Source organism: Drosophila innubila, assembly GCF_004354385.1.
Source record: "Drosophila innubila isolate TH190305 chromosome 2L unlocalized genomic scaffold, UK_Dinn_1.0 4_B_2L, whole genome shotgun sequence".
NCBI classification, from domain to species: Eukaryota; Metazoa; Arthropoda; class Insecta; order Diptera; family Drosophilidae; genus Drosophila; species Drosophila innubila.
In genome coordinates, this window is record NW_022995372.1 from 5,774,137 (window position 1) to 5,797,606 (window position 23,470).

Below are 23,470 nucleotides of genomic sequence, written 5' to 3' on the forward strand. Positions count from 1 at the left end.
TTTCTAATCATATAAACAAACATGAAAAAGTAAATGCAATCATAAGCAATTAGTAAGAGAGTAAAACATATAAGTTATTGATTAATACACAAACTAAAAATTGTTTTTTGTGACGTCACATCAGCTTTCATTTCGTGTTACCTCGTTTATTTCACTACTCGTAAACTGCCAATTTGAGCAGCGTTGCCACTCTATGACTATTTGTGCACAGCAAGCAGCTTTTGAACGTATGTAAGGTTTTTGGCGGGATTATTTCGCACTTGTTTATTGTTTTGTTATTCCTCGCTGCATTGGCGTACTCGATCTGGAAATGGATCAATATCCCGATGAAAATGAAGAGTTCGAGCTGCAGTATCAAGATGAGCTGGAACTGCTGGAGGATATGCCGCACCAGTACGATGCGTGCGACGATGGACCGAGTACATCCCGTCAAGCGGCAGCTGCACTTGAGAAACAACAACAAATGCAGGGAACTGGAGCAATCAAGGATGTCTCACGTTTATCGAACTCAACGCTGAGCTCCCCACAGCTGTCGCAGATTACATTTGGAGCAAGTCAAATTGAACCAGGCGGAGGAGCAGCCGTGAATCGTCGACTCTTTGGCACGCCCAAGGGCTCGACTGTGGGACGCGGTTGCTCGACGCCGCTGCAGCGGATGCCGCCGATACAGGAAGTGGCCAGTGACATTGGTGGCAATGCAGCCCCGCTGTTAACTGCTGCCGCCGAGCAGCTGCAGGAATTGGGATTGCGTGGCACCAACAAACGTCGCCTGGAACGGGATCTCTTTGGTGACATCGATGACCTGTACCACGAAAGCTATGAGGATCCCATGCTGAAGAAGGCGCGCACCGAGGAGCAGCGCGACAACGAAGCCATTGAACGCATCCTGGAGCTGAGAAGAAAGCTGCGGGAATCGAGTAAAACAGTGCGTCATGATGAAGTGTCCCGGCTGAAGGCATTGCATGACTTCAAGATGAAGAATCTTTCATATGAGTTACCCTCGTGGCCATTTCTGGCCCTGCAACGCAGCGATCTCGAGCGTCTCTATGTGCGCTATCATTCCGAGGACTATGAGCGACGGCAGCTGGAGCAGCTCAGTGCACGGGGTAATCAGATAGGCAGCCTGTTGGGCGAGGCCAAGCAACAGGTGTGGCAGGAAGCCCATGAGCTGGTGAGTCATCAGTCATCTATTGCTATCAGCTCTTTGATTACATCCTTTTCCAGGTGCTGCGTCGCTTGGCACCTGCCACACAGCCGGTGACTCCCCCGCCTGCCACTCCCAGCCCGGAGATGGGACGCCTTTGGGTGGACAAGTACAAGCCTCGTAAATACATTGATTTGCTGTCCGATGAGATGACCAATCGCAGTCTACTCTACTGGCTCAAGATGTGGGACAAGGTGGTCTTTGGCAAGGAATTTCACAGCAAGCAGGAGCAGCAGGCAGTGGTCACAGGAGCTGCTGGTTCCTCCAGCGGACAGCAGCTCAACAGCTTCAACAAGCGAACCGGGAAATTCGAATCCAATGGAGGCTGGCGTCAGCGTAAGGCGCGTCAGGCCTTGAACACCAATGTTGATGAGCTGGGCAGACCCATGCAAAAGGTGGCTCTGCTTTGTGGTCCACCCGGGCTGGGCAAAACCACTTTGGCGCATACAATTGCCCGTCATGCGGGGTACAATGTGCGTGAGATTAATGCCTCGGATGATCGCAGTCCAGAGGCCTTTAAGCTGGCACTCGAGAATGGCACACAAATGTCATCGGTGCTGAATCAGGACAAGCGTCCCAATTGCATTGTGCTGGGTAAGTTGACTCTACAGTCAAAGCTTTTCCTCCGTTACCGTTTCCTTATCTGTTTCAGATGAAATTGATGGCGCTCCACGTCAATCCATTGAGTATCTGGTCAAGTTTGTCAGCGATGGCATCTATAGTCGGGTTAAGGCCAAGGGCGCCAAGGCGGAGCACAATGTGTTGCGTCGTCCCATCATATGCATCTGCAATGACATTTATGATCCCGCTCTGCGTCCACTGCGTCCAATTTCCTTTGTGGTCAACTTTCCGCCCATTGATGCAGCGCGTCTGGCCGAGAGGTGAGCTGCTAGCATTGGCAACAACTAATCTTTCAATAATCCCACCACATTATCCCTTTAGGCTGCTGCAAATATCGCACAAGGAACACTTGAAGACAGACTTTGGTTCGCTTATTGCCTTAGCCGAGAAATCAGGCAACGATGTCCGCAGTTGCATCTCATCCATGCAGTTCTTCAAGTGAGTTCTTCTTAGTTTTTCTGCTAATTCTTCTTTTTAAACTCTTGTATTTCAAAAGCGTTCAGAAACAAAGCTTAACCCTGCAGGATGTTCTGAACAATAATCTTGGTCAAAAGGATCGGCATCAGGGCCTGTTTGATGTCTGGGGAGCTGTTTTTAGAGTGAGTATATATGTTCAATGTGCATACAGATATAAAGATAGATTTAGAAGTGAAGTAAGTAAGGAGAGAGATATATATGTATATATTTAGCCAATAATATATTAAATGTCCTGGAAGCAGATACAATTGTAGTCAATCCTTACATTAATCTACACCCTTCTTTCTTCCTTTAGATCCAACGTCCCAAGAAGCAGCTGCAGCAAGGCAACACCGGCAATGGCGAGGAGACCGTTCAGGTGACCATGACAAACATGTCGGTGGGAACGCGAGTTCGCAATGTGCTCGGTGTGGTGCACTCCAGTGGTGACTACGAGCGGTAAGTAGCACTATAATCTTATCTTTAAGGGAAACAAACCAAAACAAATATCGGTTCCGCTAAGTCCTGAATCAACTATTTCGGTGAAAGGTTCTATTTCGGTTTTGACCTTTTGAATGCGAAATGAATTTATGGGCTAAACCATGATCAAAATGACATTCCGCTGAAAAATCGGTTCAGTTTTGACAAAGTTATGAAAGTTCGAAGTTGTTCAAGCCTTTGTTTTAAGAACTTTACAAGTAATCCTTTTTTTTTCTCAAAATAAAGCAAAATTATATATAGGACATTAGAATGGGTCAATTAGTATGGAGTAAAAAAATGCACAATGCACACTGAAACTTGTCAAAAGTGCTTATGTTTAAAATTCAATTAAAGAAATACTAGTTAATTCGGCCTCTATCTGTTTTTTTTTTTTTTTTCTATGTAAGTTTTACCTACCAGACAGTTTCGCCATACAAAACATATGAAAACCTTCCTCGAAAAAAGTGGATTGATTTTAGACCTATGGTTTCTTGGGCAATTCTTCTTAGAATTCATCGTAGATTACAAATTTCATAACTGCTTTGTCGCGAAAAAATTGACCCACTCTAATATACATACAGAAAATAAATACTGGTTAACTATTATTCCCTGATATTTAATCGTGTATTTTATTTATTTATTTCCCTTTTTAGGCTTGCTCAGGGAGTGTACGAGAACTACTTGCAGCAAAAAATGCCGGATCCGAATTTTACGGGCATCTGTGAGGCGTTGCAATGGTTCTGCTTCTCGGATATGTTGCAACATCAGATCTCAAGGCAGCAGAACTATAGTGTTTATCCATATTTGCAGTATGGCTTTGTGGTATGGCATTTGCTGTTTGCCACATTGGCCTGGCCGAAAATTGCATTTCCCACGCGTGGCTTTGAGGTAAGCAAAGGACACAGATGACGACATGGATGAGGATGAGGATAAGGATGATGATGGCTTCGGGTCGCATCATTTCTTTTCATTTAGCATGTAAGCTGTGGATTTCTTTGAGGCAAGCTCATGTATTATGCAGTCCTCATTAGCTGAGGCAAACAGACCTGGCGAGGGCCACAGAAAAGTGCATAATCAACACAATCAAGCCATGTAATTTCTTGTGCATTATGTGCCTCAAATGCAATCACAAGATTAATGAGAGTTCTCCATAGATTTCACACTGTTTACACTAACCCCCGGTTCATAAACCACCCCCACTATCTCCCTCTCTCTCTCTTTCTCTCGCTTGTAAACCCTTTCTCGTCACTTCTCTTTCTGTTTCTGTTTCTCTTGCAGTTCAATCAGAAGTGCACCAACCAGCGCAACATCTTCCTGTCGCTGCGCAAAGGTGTCACCACATCGGCACAGGGCGTCGGTCAGGGCAACATTCTGCTGCTGGACACGGTGCCGCTGCTAAAACGCATTTTATCGCCACAGTTGCGTTCAGTTGCCGTGCAACTGTTATCACAAAAGTGAGTGCATTGTAAATAAATTGAAGGAGCATCATGGGTTTAAATGGTCTACGTGTAAACATTGAAGACCGCTTTCACGAAAAGCTATAGAAACTAAAGACTATCTAGCCTGTTAAATTTACTTGATATTTTGAGATGTTAAGCAGCACTAACTAATTTATCTATATTCTGTTCTCCATTTTTGATCTCAGCCTGTTCTTGACCAGGTCAGACAAGCCAAAAAACTGCAAACTATATATCCCGAACAGCCCAGTGAATTTATGATGATATATTATTGCAGTACTAAATAATTTAAAAATTATCTGCCAATTCTAAATAAATTTTCTAGAATTCATGAGTCAATTTCTTTCTCATCCAGCGAAAAATATTATTTAGCATTCTTTAAAATCTCACACACTTTATCAGACACAATTCCTGGACAGTTCCAAATATTTACCTAGCAAAACAACTTATATTAATTTCTACATAATTATTTATACTTATCCAGGGAACAATATGATCTGCGACACACGATACAAGTGATGGTCGATTTGGGTGTAACTTTTGTGCAACTCAAATCGGCAGAAGGACATTATGTTTTCCAAACGGAACCCGATTTGGACACGCTCTGTGCATTTCCAGGTACAGTTCATAATTTAAGAAATTAGCTAAATTAAATAATCATTCCATGCTCTTTAGGATTTGCTGGTCTCACGCTGCCTTATTTCAGTCGCCAGCTAATCGCACGTGAGGTGGATTTGGAGCGGATTCGACGAGCGGCGCCCAAAGGCAGCGAAGTGGACGCAACAAAGAAAGCAGCAACAACATCTGGAGACGCCACAAAGAAGAAGGCAGCGTCACCGCGACTGCCGAATCATTTGCAAACATTGAAGCCAAAGAAAATTACGGATTTCAATGGACGCAGTGCACCCAAGCAGCAGGTGCGTCCGTTGAGCATTCTCAATATTTCTATCAATTTGCATGCCTTGCATTTACTTAGCAGCAATTTTGTTGCAAATTTTTCTGCTGTGGCAGCGGCTTATTGAAATTTCGCTTTGCCACAATTTGGGCATACGCTTGAAGTTAGCTTGCCACATTTTACATGCCACCAACCACAAGGAACGAACTTCTGCTTCTCTGTGCAAATCCTGTAAGAGCTAATAACCCATAAGGGGATTCATTGGGGTCGTAATGTGGGATCAAGCCAAACGAACATTTATTGCCACTCTCAAACGAATGCGACAACAAAAAACGACAGGAATGTCCTTTACTCAGAGGGTTGTTACGCAGGTCCTGACACTTTATATAAAGCTTTATTATTATTATTCATTATTTGTTTATTTCTTTTCATTGTAGAACTTTTTTTTCTAAGAACTTAATTTATATATTATTCAGTTAATTCATCTGATTTCATTGTCCTTTTCAAACAGCTCACAAAGGACTTTTTTGGTCGCGTCACTCACAAAACAACAGCCACATCTTCCAAGGAAGAGGGTAAGTGGTTTGTTTGAATTCTTTTAAATTTGGTTATAATATATATCCGTATTTTTCCTCAGCTAAAACTGATGCAATTGTCAAGAGTCCTATATGGTATCGCTATAAGGAAGGATACAACAACGCCGTACGCAAGGATGTTCATCTAAATGAGCTGCTTTAAAAATTAATTAATAAGCCAGTTATTGTTATAATTTAAACTAAGTTTATATTTATTATTTTATATAAAACATGCCAGTATCGGGCTTTGTTCGTATTTTCCTAAGATTATTTATTTTTTAGAATAGCAGCGAAGCATACCATTAGGAATTAATATTGCTTCATAACGATGTGAATTTAAGGTAATATGAGTTTAGTTTAAAATTAACAGTTTTTTTTAGAAAAAAATATCTTAAAATGTAATGGGTAATCACAATTTACAACAGATTTCAATACTAAGAATTCGAAATCCAGTAAACATTTTTTTTGTAACTTTCCAACCGTGGAAATGGATTAGTTAGATAGTTAGAATACAAACTAAAACGTGATCGATTTATGCAAATATATTTTTACTTTCAATTTTTATTGGGCTGAAAATCTGTTTATATATTCTACAATTAAACACTTGGTATTCCATTACATTTGCCTTCTTCCATTCCCTTGGATATTCTGAGATCAATTCCATTCATTGTATGTACTGAATCACATCTTATGGATTTCTGTCCCTCAAGCCCGCAATCATCTAGCTTAAAGCTGACACATGGGTCTGCTTATCGCATCCGTTAGGCTATCGCCAGCTGTGGGTGTTGTTGTTGTTGATGTGATTGTTGCCGTCTTTGAGATTGATATTGATGGTTGCTCGGAACTCGCTCACTTACTCAGTTGCCGTGGTGTGTGGCGTGGTGTTGTGTCTCTGAGTCTGTCAAATGTCAACGTTGAAGATATTTTTGGGTTCAATGTTGCTGTTGCTCGGCTGGTTGGGTGGCAGCAGCATTGAGGCACGCTATGTGCCACAAATGCCACGTGAGTTGCAGCAATTTAGTCCCAGTCTAACTTGCCTCATATAATTGCATTTCATTTCAGATATTTGCAATTTGCCACCGCCACATGCCGATGGCATTTGCACCATTGAGATCGAGGGCTTCTTTTATGATCCTGCCACATTGGACTGCCAGATGTACACTATTGGGGCTTGCCACGTGACTCCTGGCCAGAGTTTTGGCAGCCAGCAGGACTGTATTGACACGTGCATCCACGGCCATCGCCGTCATCCGGATTACTATAGAAATAAATGAACCTGAATCCGATTTCAATTCGATGATCGAATAAACAAACATAAATGAAAACAGTTTACAGTTCTGCGTCTACTATAAATTAAACTGCGTCTAATCTAATTCAATTTGTTGATTTTGTCAATAAAAATCTTTGGCCTGACTGATCTGTTACGTAACTCACTATTTCCACTTGAGATTAAGATGAAGATTGGGATTGAGATGAGACTTTTTAAATGATGGAGATGGGGAAATGTGTTTTATTTTGTCTGTGTGTGGCATGTTCCAAGTCGGAGCTTAATTAATTTGATTACTTAGTTGAACATTGAGCAACCCTTGCGTCAGCTTATTACTACCCTTACCCATTGCGAGTAGCATGATTTGCTCGATCAACTTGGGCGGATGGGTATATGAAAAGTTTGCAAGCGATGGAGGTTGGAGTAAAATGGGCAATATTAAAAGAATGGAATGGTATTTGACTTATTTCAAAAACCAACCGAAATTCTCCCAAAACTCCATACAGTTTTGGAAGATTTTCGGCTAGTTTCGTTTTCTGTGGTACCCCTAATAGCTTGAATTTTATATTTAAAATCTTTTGTATTGTATAGTTACGCAACCCAAAATTAAAATTTGGGCATTTTGAAAGGAGTTATTTTAATTAAATTTTATTATAAATACAGATTTGTTGAGTATTCTTACGATGAGTGAGAAGACATACAAAGATAATTTTGTAACAATGTAAAAAAATGAATTGAAATTACACAAACTTAAAACCGAACAAATTATATATATTTTGTTTTCAATAAAACTGACAGATAAGACTTTATTATAATAACAGTTGAGTCAAAGTAATTAAATATTATGAAAAACATTTTATCACAGAACTTTATAAATGTGGAATACACCAGTTAGAATTTTTAATAATATTCATCTTATTTTTAAAACAGGCAAAAATATTGAAATTCATTTATTCAATCTATAGTTATGAAAGTTAAGGACAGGGTATTTAGTGGTAGTTATGTGAAGGATTCTGCGTTGACAACACTGACGGTGACGGCCTTGTTAAACAGGCGTACGCCAGTTTAAGCCGGAATCTGAGGGAACGTTTACCCAGAGGAGATCGTTTAATGCACTTACATTACATATTATCATGTCGTGAGGCATGTGTGTGAATGTATGTGTGTGTGTGTGTTATCAGTGAACAGCAACGTCAGCGTCAGCGTTGACAGCGGCTATTGTCAGAGCTTAGCCTGATTACGATTGGGTGTTTGGCTTTTGTTCGAGGTTTCGAGTCGAGTTTGCGACAGCTCAAAAGCAGAGCAACAACTTAGCCAGTGACCAAAGTTTTAATTTCAATTAAAATTGGGTTTTATAGTATATTTACGATTTACGAAGTAGAACAGAATTGGGTTCGGAATCAGTCTATAATAATTGTCAATTAATCTACAAGTGTGCCAAAAGGTTCGTCTCGTCTAGTCTCTTGTGGATTTTTTGGGCTGGTCTACGTACTTTGCTGAACTTTTGTCGAGTATAAAGAACTCATAAATTCAAACTGAAGAATACGTTGAGAAGACATATCAACAAATCGGTATATATATTATTGTTTATATAGAGACAGCATCAATCCGCTTCATTTACTATATAAGTGCATATATGTATATGGCAAAAAGCTGCGCATTTTTACACAACTTCGTCGCAGCAATTGTCGACCGTGATTCTATGGAAATACAGACGATATCTGTGACAGCCACAGTACAAAGCTGAACATAGTCCCGAGCAGTCTATATAAGACAAAGGATCTATCACTCGATCAATCAAACCATCAATCAATCCTCCTTTAACCAGATAGTTTTTGTTTAGTCCAAATGAGTCGAGGAATTCAAATCTTAATTATGTGCTTGTTCACGATGATGGCTTTGTGTCCGGATAGGACTTTGATTGCGGCAAGGACACGTAAGTTTTCAGATATATTATTATATCTTAATAAATATATGTGTATATATATATATATTTTTTTTTTCAGGTGATCTATGCCAGGTGCAGCCCAGCACGAGCAGCCTGTGTGTGCCGACCACAGTTGGGATCTACTTCGATGCGGAGACACAGCATTGTCATTTCAAGGGCTGCAGCACAAAGCGGCTCTTCGGTTCCCTCGAGGATTGCGAGAAGATTTGCAATAATAAGCGACATATCAGCAGACGCAACAATGTGCCCAACAAGGCCAATCAAACAACGAATTGAATATAAATCGAATTAAATTAATTTAGTTTTCTAGTATTTAGTCTGTTATTAATCGATTATAGTTAATATTTATCATTTGTCGGCTTATCGTTATCGCTTATCGGCTTAAATATCACGACAGCTGTACTCGCAGTCGGCCTTGCTATCAAAACGATTCTCGTTGCCACCGCAACCGCCATAGATGAAAGCCTCGCAACGACGCTGGAGGGGATTATAGGCATAGCTTTCGACCTGGCCAAAACACCTGCCACTGATCATTGGTTGCAGGCACATTTTCACTGCAACAAAGCAGCACATTTTTATTAACAGCTTGGTTGCATTCCCTCTTCAACTTACCACGTTTGGAGGCACCATTTCCTTTCCCGACCACTAGAAATAGGAGGAGCAGCCATTGCCAAGGCATTTTTATTTTACTTTTATTTTGACGAACTGCCGCGTTCTTTGGCCAACAACTCACTGAACAAACTGTCAATTGTTATTTGTTATTTTCCAAATGTTTCTCTTGTCGCTCTTGCCCGGTTTTAGCATTGACCAAGTTAACTACAAAGTGCTCACAACTATCGGCCATATCGACTGTTGTCTCACCTCACATTCGCACTGTACTTTATGTTGTTGTTTTAAACTTTTAGAATTTAGATCATCAATTAATTTTATATATTTACTTAAGTGAAGATTAGATTTGTTAATGCTGATTCTGCTTAGCTAGGCTCAAAGGTCAAATAATGGGATGGCATTGGAATTGCGCATTAAAATAGTTTTTCTTTTAGAAAGACTTGACAATTATTTAATGATTAAAAGCTACATTTATAAAGAAGATAAATATTTCATTTATATTTTTTATGGGATGTATTTGATGAATATTTTTCAAATTTATATTTCGATTGCAATATTTTTCTCGATCTTCATTCTTTGACATTGAGTTCACGAGCTCATCAGTTGTATAGTTTGTTTTTTGCATTAATCAAACGAAAAATTCAATTTTGTTGACTGAATATTAGTCATATTTAAAAATTCCATAGAAAGATATAGACATTAGAGTGGGTTAAATTGTTTGGAGTAAAAAAAATTCACCAATTATTAGTTTTAAAGATAATCACTTTTGTCAAATTTTGAAAAAGATTCTATAAATAATTTAATCTTGCATTAATTTTAAAATAATTCTTTTATCTAAATTCATCATAAATCGCACTCTATGTATTTGGGCTTTTCATTTTATTTTTATTTTTTGTAGATATATAAAATAGGTGTAGCTTCTCTTTAATAATGGAAAGCTCGATATTGATTTAAGACCCATAGTTTCTCGGTCAAACCTTCTTAGAATTCGTTTTAGATTACGAATTTGACAACCGCTCTGTAGCGAAAAAAAATCACCCACTGTATTAGACAGGTTACTGATATGCCTTACATTTCTGTTGATGGCCTACACTCAAACTTAGCATTAGTTTGATTAGCATAATATTGATATTTGTTAGAAAGGTATTCATCGAAAATATACATTTCATTTCCTTGAATGTGTGAATTATCAATATGCTTCAATTTCCCGCCGATACCCTACACTCAAGTTGAGAATTATTACAAAACCATTTGTTTAATATTGATATTTAAAATCGAACCATTCGCAGAAAATATACTTTTTTTAATTTGAATTTGTGTTGCATCAATATGCCTTAATTTCCCACTGATACCCTATACGCAAAGTGCTTATAACAAACGGCGCGCCGTCGGCATCGACATCGACATCGGTTTCCCAGGAATGACGTAAAAACTTTGCAGTGGCAACAAAAACATGTTCCGCATATCAATGACAACAACAACAGCAGCAGCAAAATCAACAGCAACGAATACAACAACAAAGGCAACAACACTAGCTTGAGAGGCAACAAATTAAAGTTGATGTTGTTCGGGTATTTCCAATACCAGTGCAAAAAAAAGATCTAAAACGTTGTTATTGTTGTTGTTGTTGGAGCTAAATTGAGCGGGCTTTCGATTTCATCTGAAGTTGTTAACATAGCATGCATATGACACAGAGATACAGATACATTTGCAGTTGTAGATACAAAGATAGATCTTGGAACTTTTGTCCGAGCTATGCATATTAAAAGCGCTAAGGGAATTTTTGAGTTAACTCAATTAATTGAATGAACCAATAAGTGTTGAGTGTATTCACTACAGTTTTAGGTGTGCAATCGTTGGGTATTCATTTACTCAACTGGGGACTATGGCTAATTTAGTAATTAAACACACAGTTTTCGGACGACAGACAGACAGAAAGACAGAAGGGGTCGACACAATTATTGTGTCTCGCCTGGGCAGCATTTCAATTATTTCAAGCAAATTAAACAGTTAACTGAATTGTCACCACACACTTTGCACACACACACACACACACACTCTATTTTGGCTATTCAATCAGCCAAATTTGCAAGCCTCCCATTCGTGTATGTGAATGTTTAGCTAATGAATAAATAGCACGACTGTTTGGTTGTACTCATAGTACGACTAATCATCTTCATCGTCTTGGTTAAGTGATAATTCAATTTGACCTGTGCATTAACACCTGCTAACGTTTTTGCCCAGTCTTGGCCACGTCTTTTTGGCCCTTGTAATTTTCGTCTAATTAGCACTTGGCCTGCATCGTCCTGTGATTTGACTTCCTAATGCAATTTTAATGAGTCTGTCAAGCTCAACACATGTCTAGGTAAGAGTACCCGTACTTATTCATACTTACATTTATGCCTTTATACATAGTATTGTCTGTAATGTCCACATTTATTATGCAAATGTTACAAGAAAATTTAGTCCCAAATGCCGATAAATTACTAAATTACTTGGGTATTTTAACTCAAATTAGCGTACTGAATCAATACTCGTATATTTGATTTAACAAATACAAAAAGTTGTACAATTCTACAATATAAAACAATATAAAAAAAAATTTTATTTAAAAAAGTTAAATGTTCTATTTAATGTAATAAATTGTGAAAAGTAATTAAAGAAAACAGATTTAGTTGACTAGATAAAAATTATAGCAAATTAAGATAAGCTTTAGTAAAGTCAACTGTGTACGCACCCTGTACTACTGTTAGAAAAAAAGTTTATATAAAAGAAAATATTTCCTACAAATTAATATAAATGATTGCCAAATCATTATATATTAAAGCACAAATAACAAAAATGTTATAGACCACAATTTTATATATATTGAATACTCATTTATACAATATATACAAAATAAATTATAAAATTTTGTAGTGATCAATCAACATACCAGAGTGCAGGGTATACAGAAGCTCACCTTGAGTGATGATCTCAAAGCACGCCTTGATGTGCTGGCTGTTTGTACAATACACATTTAAATACATATACGTATATAAAGGTATATACATATTTAAATAAGCAGATTTGTTAATTAAGCTTGCTCGCGCTCAACGCGTCGTATGCGCAATTTGCGTTAAACGCCTCGCTTAACAGCAAATACACACATATACATGCATACCTCTCTCACACACACACTCTGTGTATATATTTTTTTTTCGATCTTTTTCAGTAAAGCTCGATAGGCAGTTCAGACAAAAACATAGAAAGATTCAGTTGTTGCTTGCAGTTAATAACGCGCAGTTATCAGCGATCACATTGAGAATGAAGCAATTGACCCACTTACGAATCATGTGGCATGCCGCAATTCTTTTGCTCTGCCTCGCACAGCTGACGGAGGCGTTGACCACGCCCAAGCCCAAAACTCTAGTACAAGCAACACCAGCGACTAGCACCACCAGAGGCAGCACCACCACAGCGAAGCCCAAACAACAAACTCCACAACAACCACAAAAGAAGCAAGGTAAAGTGAAATAGTATTCTTTGTTTTCGTTTAAGTTACATGTTGTTTTTCTTCTTCACAGATGCCAAATGCCTGCAGCCTTTGGAAATAGGACCCTGTCGCATGAGCCTGGGTCGTTATTATTACAATAAGGATAAGAACATCTGCGAATCATTCAAATTCAGCGGCTGCAAAGGCAACGAAAATCGCTGGGGCTTCAAACAGACCTGCGAGGAGGCATGCGTCATCAAGAAATAACTAAGGTTTCGATTGGATCGATCCAGCCATTTTCTAAGAATATTATTTGTGCATATAAGTAATAAGAAATCTAACCATCTATTTGCGACTTATTTCAAGTTAAACATCATCAACAAAATCTATGAATTACAATACATATTTGTTAACGTGACTCAGTCGCAAAACTCAATTTGTTTACATAATTTGATTAATTTGAATAAGTCTGAATACATTTTTGTGAGTTGTTTTTTACTTATTGTGACTAAAATATAATTGGATTTGTAAAGACGTTTCGAACGTCTATTTAGATTTTAGCTTACCGAATTCATTATCAAGATGATCTTAGCCATATTATCTGATTTCCATAGTCATCTTTTGAAATAAAATGTAGCGCTTATTATCTGAAATATATCTTATAAATCAACACACTTTATTATTTGTTAAGGATTTTAACTTGAAATCCAAGGAGGTATGAATTACAGTAGTGTTGTATCTAACCCAGGAATTTATATAAACATAAGAACTAAAATAAAAACTTTTCAAAAAGTAATTTTATATTATGTTCGTAGTGCATGGATAAAATTGTCCAGCTATTGGTAAAATAAAGTATAGAAATTATTAAGAAACTAATTCGATTATTTAAAGAATAATTTGTGATATATAAACAGTTTATGAATCTCTTAATATGATCAGATTTAATTTAATACAAAGATGCTTTTATTTAACATGGGAACAGATTTATTGGAAAACGTGGGATATCCCAAAAAATGTATAAAGGCAACCTACACCTTTTAAGTATTTTATTTAGTTTTTAATCTAACAACAATTCAACAACAATGTAAACTAAGGAAATCATTAAGTTTAATTACTTCCAGCTTAAGATACTGATCGTCATGCCTAAGTTTCGTGATAGTTTTTCGTAATACCAAAAAATACTAGATCGAAGTGAGTTGGGGAAGTATTTGCAGCTGTGCGGAAATAATTGAGTATATGATTTAAACGGGTTAAGGTATATCTACTTATCATAATGCATAGCATTAAAAATGGGGATCGTTGAACTGATATTGAGGCATTGGACGTCACAAAGTGTCAACGAGGCGACGCTGTGCTTTACAAGCGTCGGCGAATGAGTCAAGCAAATACAAACTGACAGAAATGATCAAAATATCAACAACAACAAAATAAGAAAACTATGGATACGTGATGTTTGACTCATTTGGAGGGTAATTGCTTGAGGTATTTAAGCCTGGCTAAGAGCCAGAGCTGATATCATTCGCATCGAAGAAACTAAGCCGAAATGAGCTACAAATCTTGCTTGATAACCCTCAGTGCGCTGAGCTGTATCCTGGCCGTGCTTGGAGCTGCAGTCGATCAATCTGAGCTGCCATCCAAGTCGGAATTGGTGGTGGAGAAACAGGAGGAGGGTCAAGTGCCCATCGATGTGAATGACGTGCCGGAGCAATGTCATCAGCCTAAGGAGACGGGACGCTGCTTTGCACTCTTCTATCGCTATGCTTACAATCTGGACACTCACACCTGTGAGGAGTTCATCTATGGAGGCTGCGCCGGCAACAGCAACAACTTTGATACCAAAGAACAGTGCGAACAGATCTGCCTGACCAAAACAACGCCATCAACAGCAGCACCATCCGAACCCGTAGCTGAATCCGCGACTGAGCAAGTCCCCGAACTGACTACGGAACAACAGAAACCACAATCCACAGACAGCACCACTCAGTCCACATCGGCTTAGTGGGAAGTACCGTCCATTTAGTATATAAGTATATATTATTAAAACACAACTTTTGTTATTGTGAAATGTAAATACTTTCACTACATTATATGTTTACCTCTGTATATTAATATGCCTGTATTTAGCAACAGGGGCGGATTGGGAATGATGCGGGCCCATATATAACAGGCCTACTTAATGTAAAGAAAAAATTAACAGCTAAAGGAATAAACATTGTTTAATATTTATCCAAATTTCAAACACTCTTTTTTAATATTTAAAAATATTCAGTATTTTTTTATTTTTATTTTTAGTACATTTTTATCATAATAACTGATATTTTAGACTGAAAAGCACCTTAATTTTGACAAAAATATACTGAATCGGAAGCGATAAGAGTCTTAGCTAATGGTTTGCAGTCTAGAATATTTAAAAACATGACTTTTATTCTATATTATTGAATTAAAATACTTTTGATTCACGTTTTCAAAAGTTTTAATAGATTTTAGTTTTTATAATTTTTTTTTATAATATTAGTATTTATTTTTTGATGCACCCAATAGACAAATTTATGTCAAATCCGCACCTGTTCATTCCTGTGTATTTACTGAATAAAATAGATTTCACATACTTTTGTTAATGAACTTTAACATGATTTCAACACACATACAAACGCAGCTACACACACGCGCGCATGCACACATTGATAACTTAGCTAAGTACGTGTAATCGTAGAATGGTATAAAACATCGTGCTTCATAGTCTAATCCAGCTAGTCTCTTTACAGTGGCGTTAAAAAATATTGTTTGAAATTATTAAAAATGAAATTCGCAACAGTGATCTTTGTGCTCTGCGCTTTGTTTGGCCTTTCCTTGGGTCTTAAAGATGGTAAGCATTAGGATAATAACCTAAATCGTGGATGAATCCCATTTAATTGTGATCTCATCTTCAGCGGTCTGTGGTCATCCTCCTGCTATCGATGGTAATGGACTGGTGAAGTGCCTCGCCTCCAGGACCAGTTTCAGCTATTATCCTGCCGAGAATGCATGCAAGAGCTTCATGTATGGAGGATGCGGTGGCAATGAAAATCGCTTTGACTCTGAGCACGAATGCTTGGCCAAGTGCAAGGAATAAATTGTAATTGTACTCCTTTTTGATCACAATAAATTGACCAATAACTTGAACTGTGTCATGTTAAATTCACTTTTGTTCATTGTTGTGTATTTAAATAAAATTGATTTCGGAAATATTGTAGACGAACTTTAAGTTGAATTAGTCGCACAGCTACACACATACTCACGCACAAACTGATAACGTATCTGAGTACATGTAGCCCTGGAACGGTATAAAGCTCCGTGGTCAATAGTCTAATTTAGCTAGTTTCTCTACAGTGGCCGTAAAATATAGTTTAAAATTACTCAAAATAAAATTCGCAACAGTGATCTTTGTGCTCTGCGCGTTGTTTGGCCTTTCCTTGGGTCTAAAGAATGGTAATACTAAGAATAATAACCTAAATCGTGAATCAATCTCTTCAATTGTAATCTCATTCTCAGCGGTCTGTGGTCTGCCCCCTGCTTACGAAGGTGAAGGAATTTTAAGTTGCCAAGCCTTTTTTCCCGTTTACACCTATTATCCTGACGAAAATGCATGCAAGGTTCATATATGGAGGATGCGATGGCAATGAAAATCTGTTTGAAACAGAACAGGAATGCTTGGACAAGTGCAAGGAATAGATTGCAATATACAAGTGCTCTTTTGTCTGAATAAAGTTGTTGAATTAAATGAATCTGATGCTATTTGAAACTGACATGTTCTGGTTTTTTCAAAAAATTGAAGCGAAGGGAGGGTGAGCGATAGTCGAGATTTAAAATTATCAGTTTGAAAAGCTTGTGAAATTAAATTTGTTTGCTAGCAATTCTTGTGCGACTGCGACAAGATTATAAGTTCTTTAGTCAAATTTTGATAGCCTGTGATCTATACACAAGAAATAATGGCTAAAATTTGGTTTATATTGTGATTTAATAATGTGTTTTAACGAAGACTTGTAAATTTATGCATATAACATATATATTTTAAATACGATTTGGATTTTCTTAATATGTGCAAAAAACATATAGACGCAAATTTACAGCGCATCAGAGAAAAACCAAATGATCTTAAATCTTTTTTTCCTATCCCTTTACTTAAAGGCAATAATTGCTAATTTATGACTCCATAAGATAGTTGCAATACTAATTTATGGGTTCACTTGCATATGTAATTTAAATAATAAATATATTTATGGACTTGCTCTCTACAGTTTTTTGGAATAATCTGAGTGTGTAAATTATCACACTCATAAATCTGACAAAATATTTAACAAAAATACAACGTTAACTTTTATTTTACAAGTGTTTTATTGTGTACTTTTCAATTTGCAATATAGCAATTAAGTCTACTGAGAAAAACCGAGCAGGCTCTATTTAAAACAGCTGCACTTATAGATATCCTAAGTGTTATAAAAATAAATTCGTTTTAAAGAAAAAGACGGTTTCTAAAAACAAGAATGCTAGCCTGACTTTTCTATTTTTACAAAAAATGTTTTTCAGTGGTATTTGACATTTAAAATGTGTACAAAAAATAAAATATTAGGTCAACTTTAACTGATAACAAATGAATGGATGAAGGTCTAGTGATACATATATATATTTTTTTTTCTAATTTAAAGTTTGTCCCCAGTCAAATTTAAAGTGACCAAATATACAAAATCATGCAGAGACATCAGCTGCTTCATATAGCCTCAAATAACATGCTTACAGGGTATACCCATAGTAAGAAAATATAATTACATATCAATCTTAGGAATACAGAGTATTTAAACTAAATTTGGAACTAGTTAGAGCTTAGTGAACATTGACTAGTGGTTCCTTTAAGTTCTCTATTAAATTTATAAAAGATAGAATATTTACAATGAAATTGTGTTTGTTATTTGTGTTACTTTCTGCATTCGTTGCCAGTTGTTTGTCTCTTAAAAATGGTATACAATAATATCTTAAAATAATTCTTAGATGAACCAATTTAATGGCCTTAATCTACAGATGTTTGCGGTGAACCAATTGACTATATTGGCGTTGCAAGAGCCTATATTACACGCTGGTCCTATGATGCGGATTCCAATCAGTGCATTCTGTTTGGATTTGATGGAGTCACTGGCATAAATAATATCTTTGACTCTAAAGAAGATTGTGTCAACACATGCGTTGAAACATTTGTACTTTATGAATAAAATTTAGCAATGCAAAGATTTAAATTACATGTGCAACACTAAAATTCGATTCAGTTGAAACTTTAATCATAATTTATATACGGCTTGAAGTTTTATAGAGTAGAACAAATGTACACATATTTGAAATATATAAATATAAAAGTAAATACACCAGATTTTAGTTAAAAATTGTCACTTGAGTTTCAGAATCGTAACGATGAGTTTGAAGTTGTTTATATTATTTGTGGTGTTTTTTGCTTTCATTGCCTCTTCTCTGGCTTTTAAAAATCGTATGTTATAAAATATGAAATATGATTTATAATAATTAGCTCATTAATACTCTTTAGCTGAATGCGGGGAGCCACATTCAAAAAATGGTGTCGAGGCCCCCAACGGACGTATCATGGTCTGTATGGCAAAAAGTACACGATGGTCCTACGATGCGGAGGCAAACAAATGTGTCAGCTTTAACTATGGAGGATGCGGTGGAAACAGGAATAGTTTTGGAAGCCTACAACAATGTGAGGCAACTTGCCTAGAATAAATATTTATTTCTATTGCTGTAATAGATATGTTAAATTTGTTAATGTTAATATTGCCAAATGCTAATATTAAAAAATTAAAAATAAGTTTACAGACATTCAAAATTGTACGACCTTTCAGTCTTGATAGGCATGTGTTCCACTCATTCAAATAGATATTCCCAAAACTTTGATTCATTTCTGGCATAAATATTGAAAAATGAGAGACCAGATTAAAGGTAGATTTACTGGGCCCTTATATTTGGCTCACTTTTTTTATAAACATAACTTATAAAGACAATTTACAAATGTTTTTTTTTTTCTTCCATTCTTTTGTTGACCTGTTTATCTATCACCTGGCTGTACATTCCGTTTAAATGAGAAATACTATAAAAACACCTGATTCATCTAGAAGCGATACTAAGCACATAGTATACAAGTTATAAAACGAGTAGTGGGCGGAACCCCCTAGCAGAATATAAATTACAAGTATATTGCAGCATTTTGTGTCAAGAAGAGACTAGAGTAAATATAAACTAGTTTAAATTAAAAAAAAATGACCAGAAAAGCTTTTAGCTTGTTATGGTGCAAAGCTAAATAGCTATAACTAATTATTCAGGCTTGACGCAAGTATTATGCAACACATTAAGGGAAGTTGAAAAAAACAATTTTACATATAAATACACCCATCCTAAGTTGAATATTGTAACTCGAGGTTCTCAACTGTCACGATGAAGTTCAGTTTGTTGGTTCTTTTTACGTGCCTATTCGCTTTCGTAGCCTCTTTTATAACTTTTAAAAATCGTATGTTATGAAATCTGAAATATTATTACTTTACCCGTTATATTATTTGAAACATTTTCTGCAGCGGAATGCGGTGAGCCACATTCAACAAATGGTGCTAACCATACCCCCGTATGTCGGGCGTATTGGCCCAGCTGGAGCTATAATGCAAATACCAAGGAATGCGTGAGTTTTGTCTACGGAGGATGTAATGGTAATGACAATCGCTTCGATTCTAAAGAGACTTGCGAAAAAACTTGCCTGGAATAAATACTTTATGGCTTTGACAATATTATACAATATTTGTAAATTTAATAAAATTATACGTGTAAATTAAATTTCATAGCTAGTTAACTCCTTTCTTTCTTTTATACGGTTAATTCGTCATCGTGTATAGTATTTAAAATTATTTCTTTTTATGTTCTACATAGTTCTTACCAAACCTTAACTTAACATTGGATATCAGAAACAAAAGGTGACTAATTACAAATTAGACTTGGTTTAAAGCATATCCAATACATATAATATAATTATATATATAAACCCACACAACATAAGCTAAGAAATGTCACTTGAGTTTCTGAATTGTAGCGATGAAGTTCAATTTGTTGGTTCTCTTTGTGGTGCTTTCTGCTTTCGTTGGCTCGTCAGTGGCTTTTAAAAATCGTATGTTGTGAAATCTAATATATCCTTTAAATACTCTCTATACAATACTAACCATTCTCTGCAGCGGAATGCGGTGAGCCACATTCGGCAGATGGTTCTAACGGAGCTCACTGTATGGCGTACTTTCCAGGCTGGAGCTATAATGCAGATGCCAAGGAATGCGTTAGTTTTGTCTATGGAGGATGTGGAGGTAACAACAATCGGTTTGGTTCCAAAGAAACTTGCGAGAAAACTTGCGTGGAGTAACTACTATTTGAATTTCACACGAAAAATATTGAAAATATAATGCACAAATAGGTGTAAATAAAATCTCATAGCAAATAAATTCCTTCCTTTTTTTCTACAGATATTTCATTATCGTGTACAGCCTTTAAAACTATTTGTTTTTATCTTCTATAAAGCTCTTCTCAAACCTTAACTATATGATATTTTACAAAAGATATAGAATGATAATAAAAGGCAAAAATTTGATATAAACTTTATAACTAATCAAGGTACAGTTAAAGCAGTAACATAAGTAAACTTGGTATATGTAAACTTGGTATATATGTACTATATATATATTCATTTAGCCACACAACGTAAGCTAAAAACAAACTTAATGATCCCTGTACTTTGTTAAAGTACGGGGTCTAAAAAAGTCATACGAGTTTCTCAATTGTAGCGATAAAGTTCAATTTGTTGTTTCTATTTGTGGTGCTTTCTGCTTTCGTTGCTTCTTCAGTGGCTTTTTAAAATCGTATGGGGGGAAATCTAAAATATCCTTATAAGCTCGTTATATAAAATAAACCATTCTCTGCAGCGGAATGCGGTGATTCACAATCTCAAGTCGGTGTGTGCGACTTATGAACAAGATGCCAAGAAATGCGTGGAGTTTATCTATCTATGGAGGACGCCAAGAGAGCAGGAATAGATTTTTCGATACATCTACTAGTTGGTGATGTCACTCTTAACTAAGTTTTGTACATCTTTTCTTAGAATGTGAACTAAGTTATCTTATACTAACAGATACTAAATTTTCAATGAAATACTAGATGATATTGGTAAGCAGACGTCAAATTTGGATTTCCGAGAATTCATGCGTAGCCCTAAAGCTTACTTAATCGCTTATTACTAGCTATTACTGCAAATATTTACTAATACTATAAGCGATTAAAGCTTTTGAAATTTGTTGTTGTTTAAAGGTTTTGTGGATCTTGAAATGTGATAAGACAGCCAAACAAAGCTCTAAGCATTTGCATACTTACATTTTTACTCGTCATCTAGGCACTTCAGTTCATATTTGACATTGTTCGCTTTGGTACCAAAGAGATTTGCGATACAACATGCGTGGAATAATTACAATTCGGAATTGACAAAAAAATTTGAATAAAAACTAATTAATAAAGTAAAAACTTAAATATATACAGTAAACTTAATTCTAAAACTTCTTTTCTATTAACAAGTATTAATTAACATGAAATATATTAAGTATAAGTTCCTTGGACGACTGGCAATGCAGTACTCAACTTTTATCTAGAACCAATCGATTTGATAAGCTCAGTTACAGATCTTCAGAGCTCCAAGCAACAAGTGTGACATGTAAAATGATTGTTTTTGAACTCGAAAAATATGTAAAGCAAGTAATATAATATAAATACGTAACACTAAGCCCATGTTGACGTTTATGAGATATATTAAAATATGTCTTTGATCAGCTTTTATTTGATAGGAGAACAGTCTCGTATTACTAAAACTAAGAGCTCCATTCAATTTAGTTGGAGATATATCAAAATATGAAACAGATAGTTATAACTTGGAATTTCCTAAAACTTTTTTTATCTTATGACTTTAACTTAGGACTGTCAATTACCACCTCACGTTGACAAGAAGCTCAACTGTCATGAAAAATTCAGGCGATGGTCTTATTTTGTTAATAGAAATGAATGTAAGGATTTCCTTTTCAGTGGCTGTCGTTGAAATAGAAATAATTTCAAATCTGAACGAATTTGTAAACATAATCATAAATTCTAAGAAATAAATTAAATTATTTAATGACAAAATTTGATTTGTCATGTTGATAAGTGAATAGATGTATAAGCTTTTGAATCAGCTGTTTAATAAACTAGTTTGATTCTGTAGTCATTATCTATATACATAGTACATCATCTATAAGAGAGCTGTTATCTGTATGGACTTTCTATTGCGACCTATTGCAACTTGTACCTAAACTGTCGCCTGACACAGCTGATTCGCTGGCTCACAGATAAGCAAAGATTCTTCAGTTTCCTGAGACTATATGTAGAGGGCTTTAAATAGCGTCGAGCTCTCGAGTTAAATTTGCAGTTGCAGTTGCAAATATGTGTTGTAAGTATCTATTGTTTGTGGCAATTGGTCTATTGATGTGCCTCTCCAGCAGTCAAGCCAAGCCAGGTGAGTTTTGATTGACTGACTGATTGATTGATTGACGACAGATTGATAAGCTTACAAAGTGATGGATTGCTTGAATGGTAAACTGAAGTAAGTGTTGATGTTTGATTGAATAATTGACTGATTGATTGTATGCTTGACTAATTAATTGACGGATAAGTTGATTTAATGAGAAATTAACTGACTGATTGATTTAGCTTGACTAACTGACTGCTCGGCTGATTATCATATTAATTGATTGTCTGGCTGATGGATTGAGTGATTGATTGCTTGACTGACAGATTAATTTAATTTATTAACTGTAAGATTGATCGCTTGATTGACTTCTTGACTAACTGCTTGAATGAATAATTGAATTGATTGATTGATTCATTGATTGCTTAACTAACAAATTGCTCGTCTGATTGTCAGATTGACTAAATGATTGATTGACTTAATGACTAACTGACTAAATAATTGTCTGATTGATAGATTGATTAACTGATTGTTGACTGACTGACTGATTAATCGAATACTTGATCGTCATTGACTGATTGATTGATTAATTCCATGTCTTTCCACAGCAAAGTGCAGCGAGAAGCACTCGATGGCGGGCATGCCACAAGACTCTGCCGCCTGCATGGCCTTCATGCCCAGCTGGAGTTACAATGCCGCAAAGAATACTTGTGTGGAGTTCATTTATGGCGGTTGCGGTGGCAATCAAAATCAATTTGGCAGTCGCGATGAATGTGAGAAGGCCTGCAAGGACTAAGTGGCACAAGGGAACCACTTCAAACCGGCTTCAAAAGTGTTGGCAATACCCAAAATACAAAATACAAAATCAAAAGCAAATAATCATATTTATTTAATAACACAAAAAACCGGCACACTTGTTTTTATAAA

The 23,470-nt window shown here is 36.3% G+C and overlaps 11 protein-coding genes and 1 long non-coding RNA gene across 13 annotated transcripts; 10 read left to right on the plus strand and 2 right to left on the minus strand.

Moving 5' to 3' along the window:
* The first annotated feature begins 243 nt into the window (after positions 1-243).
* LOC117781525 (chromosome transmission fidelity protein 18 homolog) lies at positions 244-6,120 on the plus strand. The gene is made up of 12 exons (XM_034618294.1): positions 244-1,171; positions 1,225-1,798; positions 1,857-2,085; positions 2,147-2,263; positions 2,322-2,424; positions 2,598-2,740; positions 3,415-3,649; positions 4,040-4,215; positions 4,703-4,836; positions 4,894-5,135; positions 5,625-5,688; positions 5,751-6,120. The coding sequence occupies exons 1-12, from the start codon at positions 311-313 to the stop codon at positions 5,849-5,851; spliced, it is 2,979 nt and encodes a 992-aa protein (XP_034474185.1). The 5' UTR covers positions 244-310; the 3' UTR covers positions 5,852-6,120.
* A 95-nt stretch (positions 6,121-6,215) lies between these two features.
* Positions 6,216-6,638, minus strand: LOC117781527. Its single transcript, XR_004617176.1, has 2 exons — positions 6,546-6,638; positions 6,216-6,464 (listed from the first exon to the last, which is right to left on the minus strand). It is a non-coding gene; the product is annotated as an uncharacterized LOC117781527 (long non-coding RNA).
* LOC117781526 (kunitz-type serine protease inhibitor bitisilin-2) lies at positions 6,530-7,117 on the plus strand. Its single transcript, XM_034618295.1, has 2 exons — positions 6,530-6,690; positions 6,751-7,117. The coding sequence occupies exons 1-2, from the start codon at positions 6,594-6,596 to the stop codon at positions 6,960-6,962; spliced, it is 309 nt and encodes a 102-aa protein (XP_034474186.1). The 5' UTR covers positions 6,530-6,593; the 3' UTR covers positions 6,963-7,117.
* A 1,130-nt stretch (positions 7,118-8,247) lies between these two features.
* LOC117781680 lies at positions 8,248-9,254 on the plus strand. Its single transcript, XM_034618482.1, has 2 exons — positions 8,248-8,891; positions 8,962-9,254. Exons 1-2 carry the CDS (start codon positions 8,804-8,806, stop codon positions 9,177-9,179), a joined length of 306 nt encoding a protein of 101 aa, XP_034474373.1. The 5' UTR covers positions 8,248-8,803; the 3' UTR covers positions 9,180-9,254.
* LOC117781681 (kappaPI-actitoxin-Avd3c-like) lies at positions 9,220-9,791 on the minus strand. Its single transcript, XM_034618483.1, has 2 exons — positions 9,516-9,791; positions 9,220-9,457 (listed from the first exon to the last, which is right to left on the minus strand). The coding sequence occupies exons 1-2, from the start codon at positions 9,580-9,582 to the stop codon at positions 9,285-9,287; spliced, it is 240 nt and encodes a 79-aa protein (XP_034474374.1). The 5' UTR covers positions 9,583-9,791; the 3' UTR covers positions 9,220-9,284.
* Positions 9,792-12,754: 2,963 nt separating this feature from the next.
* On the plus strand, positions 12,755-13,657 carry LOC117781377 (spleen trypsin inhibitor I). Its single transcript, XM_034618127.1, has 2 exons — positions 12,755-13,017; positions 13,079-13,657. The coding sequence occupies exons 1-2, from the start codon at positions 12,819-12,821 to the stop codon at positions 13,252-13,254; spliced, it is 375 nt and encodes a 124-aa protein (XP_034474018.1). The 5' UTR covers positions 12,755-12,818; the 3' UTR covers positions 13,255-13,657.
* Positions 13,658-14,502: 845 nt separating this feature from the next.
* On the plus strand, positions 14,503-15,219 carry LOC117781376 (protease inhibitor 4). The gene has a single exon (XM_034618126.1). The coding sequence runs from the start codon at positions 14,531-14,533 to the stop codon at positions 14,984-14,986; it is 456 nt and encodes a 151-aa protein (XP_034474017.1). The 5' UTR covers positions 14,503-14,530; the 3' UTR covers positions 14,987-15,219.
* A 487-nt stretch (positions 15,220-15,706) lies between these two features.
* Positions 15,707-16,164, plus strand: LOC117779954 (male accessory gland serine protease inhibitor-like). Its single transcript, XM_034616311.1, has 2 exons — positions 15,707-15,853; positions 15,918-16,164. Exons 1-2 carry the CDS (start codon positions 15,787-15,789, stop codon positions 16,097-16,099), a joined length of 249 nt encoding a protein of 82 aa, XP_034472202.1. The 5' UTR covers positions 15,707-15,786; the 3' UTR covers positions 16,100-16,164.
* A 2,218-nt stretch (positions 16,165-18,382) lies between these two features.
* Positions 18,383-18,818, plus strand: LOC117780636 (male accessory gland serine protease inhibitor-like). The gene is made up of 2 exons (XM_034617245.1): positions 18,383-18,499; positions 18,557-18,818. Exons 1-2 carry the CDS (start codon positions 18,427-18,429, stop codon positions 18,751-18,753), a joined length of 270 nt encoding a protein of 89 aa, XP_034473136.1. The 5' UTR covers positions 18,383-18,426; the 3' UTR covers positions 18,754-18,818.
* Positions 18,819-19,438: 620 nt separating this feature from the next.
* Positions 19,439-19,805, plus strand: LOC117780809 (male accessory gland serine protease inhibitor-like). The gene is made up of 2 exons (XM_034617472.1): positions 19,439-19,534; positions 19,599-19,805. The coding sequence occupies exons 1-2, from the start codon at positions 19,462-19,464 to the stop codon at positions 19,781-19,783; spliced, it is 258 nt and encodes an 85-aa protein (XP_034473363.1). The 5' UTR covers positions 19,439-19,461; the 3' UTR covers positions 19,784-19,805.
* A 274-nt stretch (positions 19,806-20,079) lies between these two features.
* On the plus strand, positions 20,080-20,500 carry LOC117781100 (male accessory gland serine protease inhibitor-like). Its single transcript, XM_034617815.1, has 2 exons — positions 20,080-20,179; positions 20,244-20,500. Exons 1-2 carry the CDS (start codon positions 20,107-20,109, stop codon positions 20,423-20,425), a joined length of 255 nt encoding a protein of 84 aa, XP_034473706.1. The 5' UTR covers positions 20,080-20,106; the 3' UTR covers positions 20,426-20,500.
* Positions 20,501-22,464: 1,964 nt separating this feature from the next.
* On the plus strand, positions 22,465-23,419 carry LOC117781098 (male accessory gland serine protease inhibitor). 2 transcript variants are annotated; one of them, XM_034617813.1, is made up of 2 exons: positions 22,465-22,591; positions 23,152-23,419. In XM_034617813.1, exons 1-2 carry the CDS (start codon positions 22,519-22,521, stop codon positions 23,337-23,339), a joined length of 261 nt encoding a protein of 86 aa, XP_034473704.1. In that variant the 5' UTR covers positions 22,465-22,518; the 3' UTR covers positions 23,340-23,419. The 2 variants fall into 2 exon arrangements, with proteins under 2 accessions (XP_034473704.1, XP_034473705.1); XM_034617814.1 differs by lacking the exon at positions 22,465-22,591 and adding an exon at positions 22,659-22,678.
* The last annotated feature ends 51 nt before the right edge of the window (positions 23,420-23,470 follow it).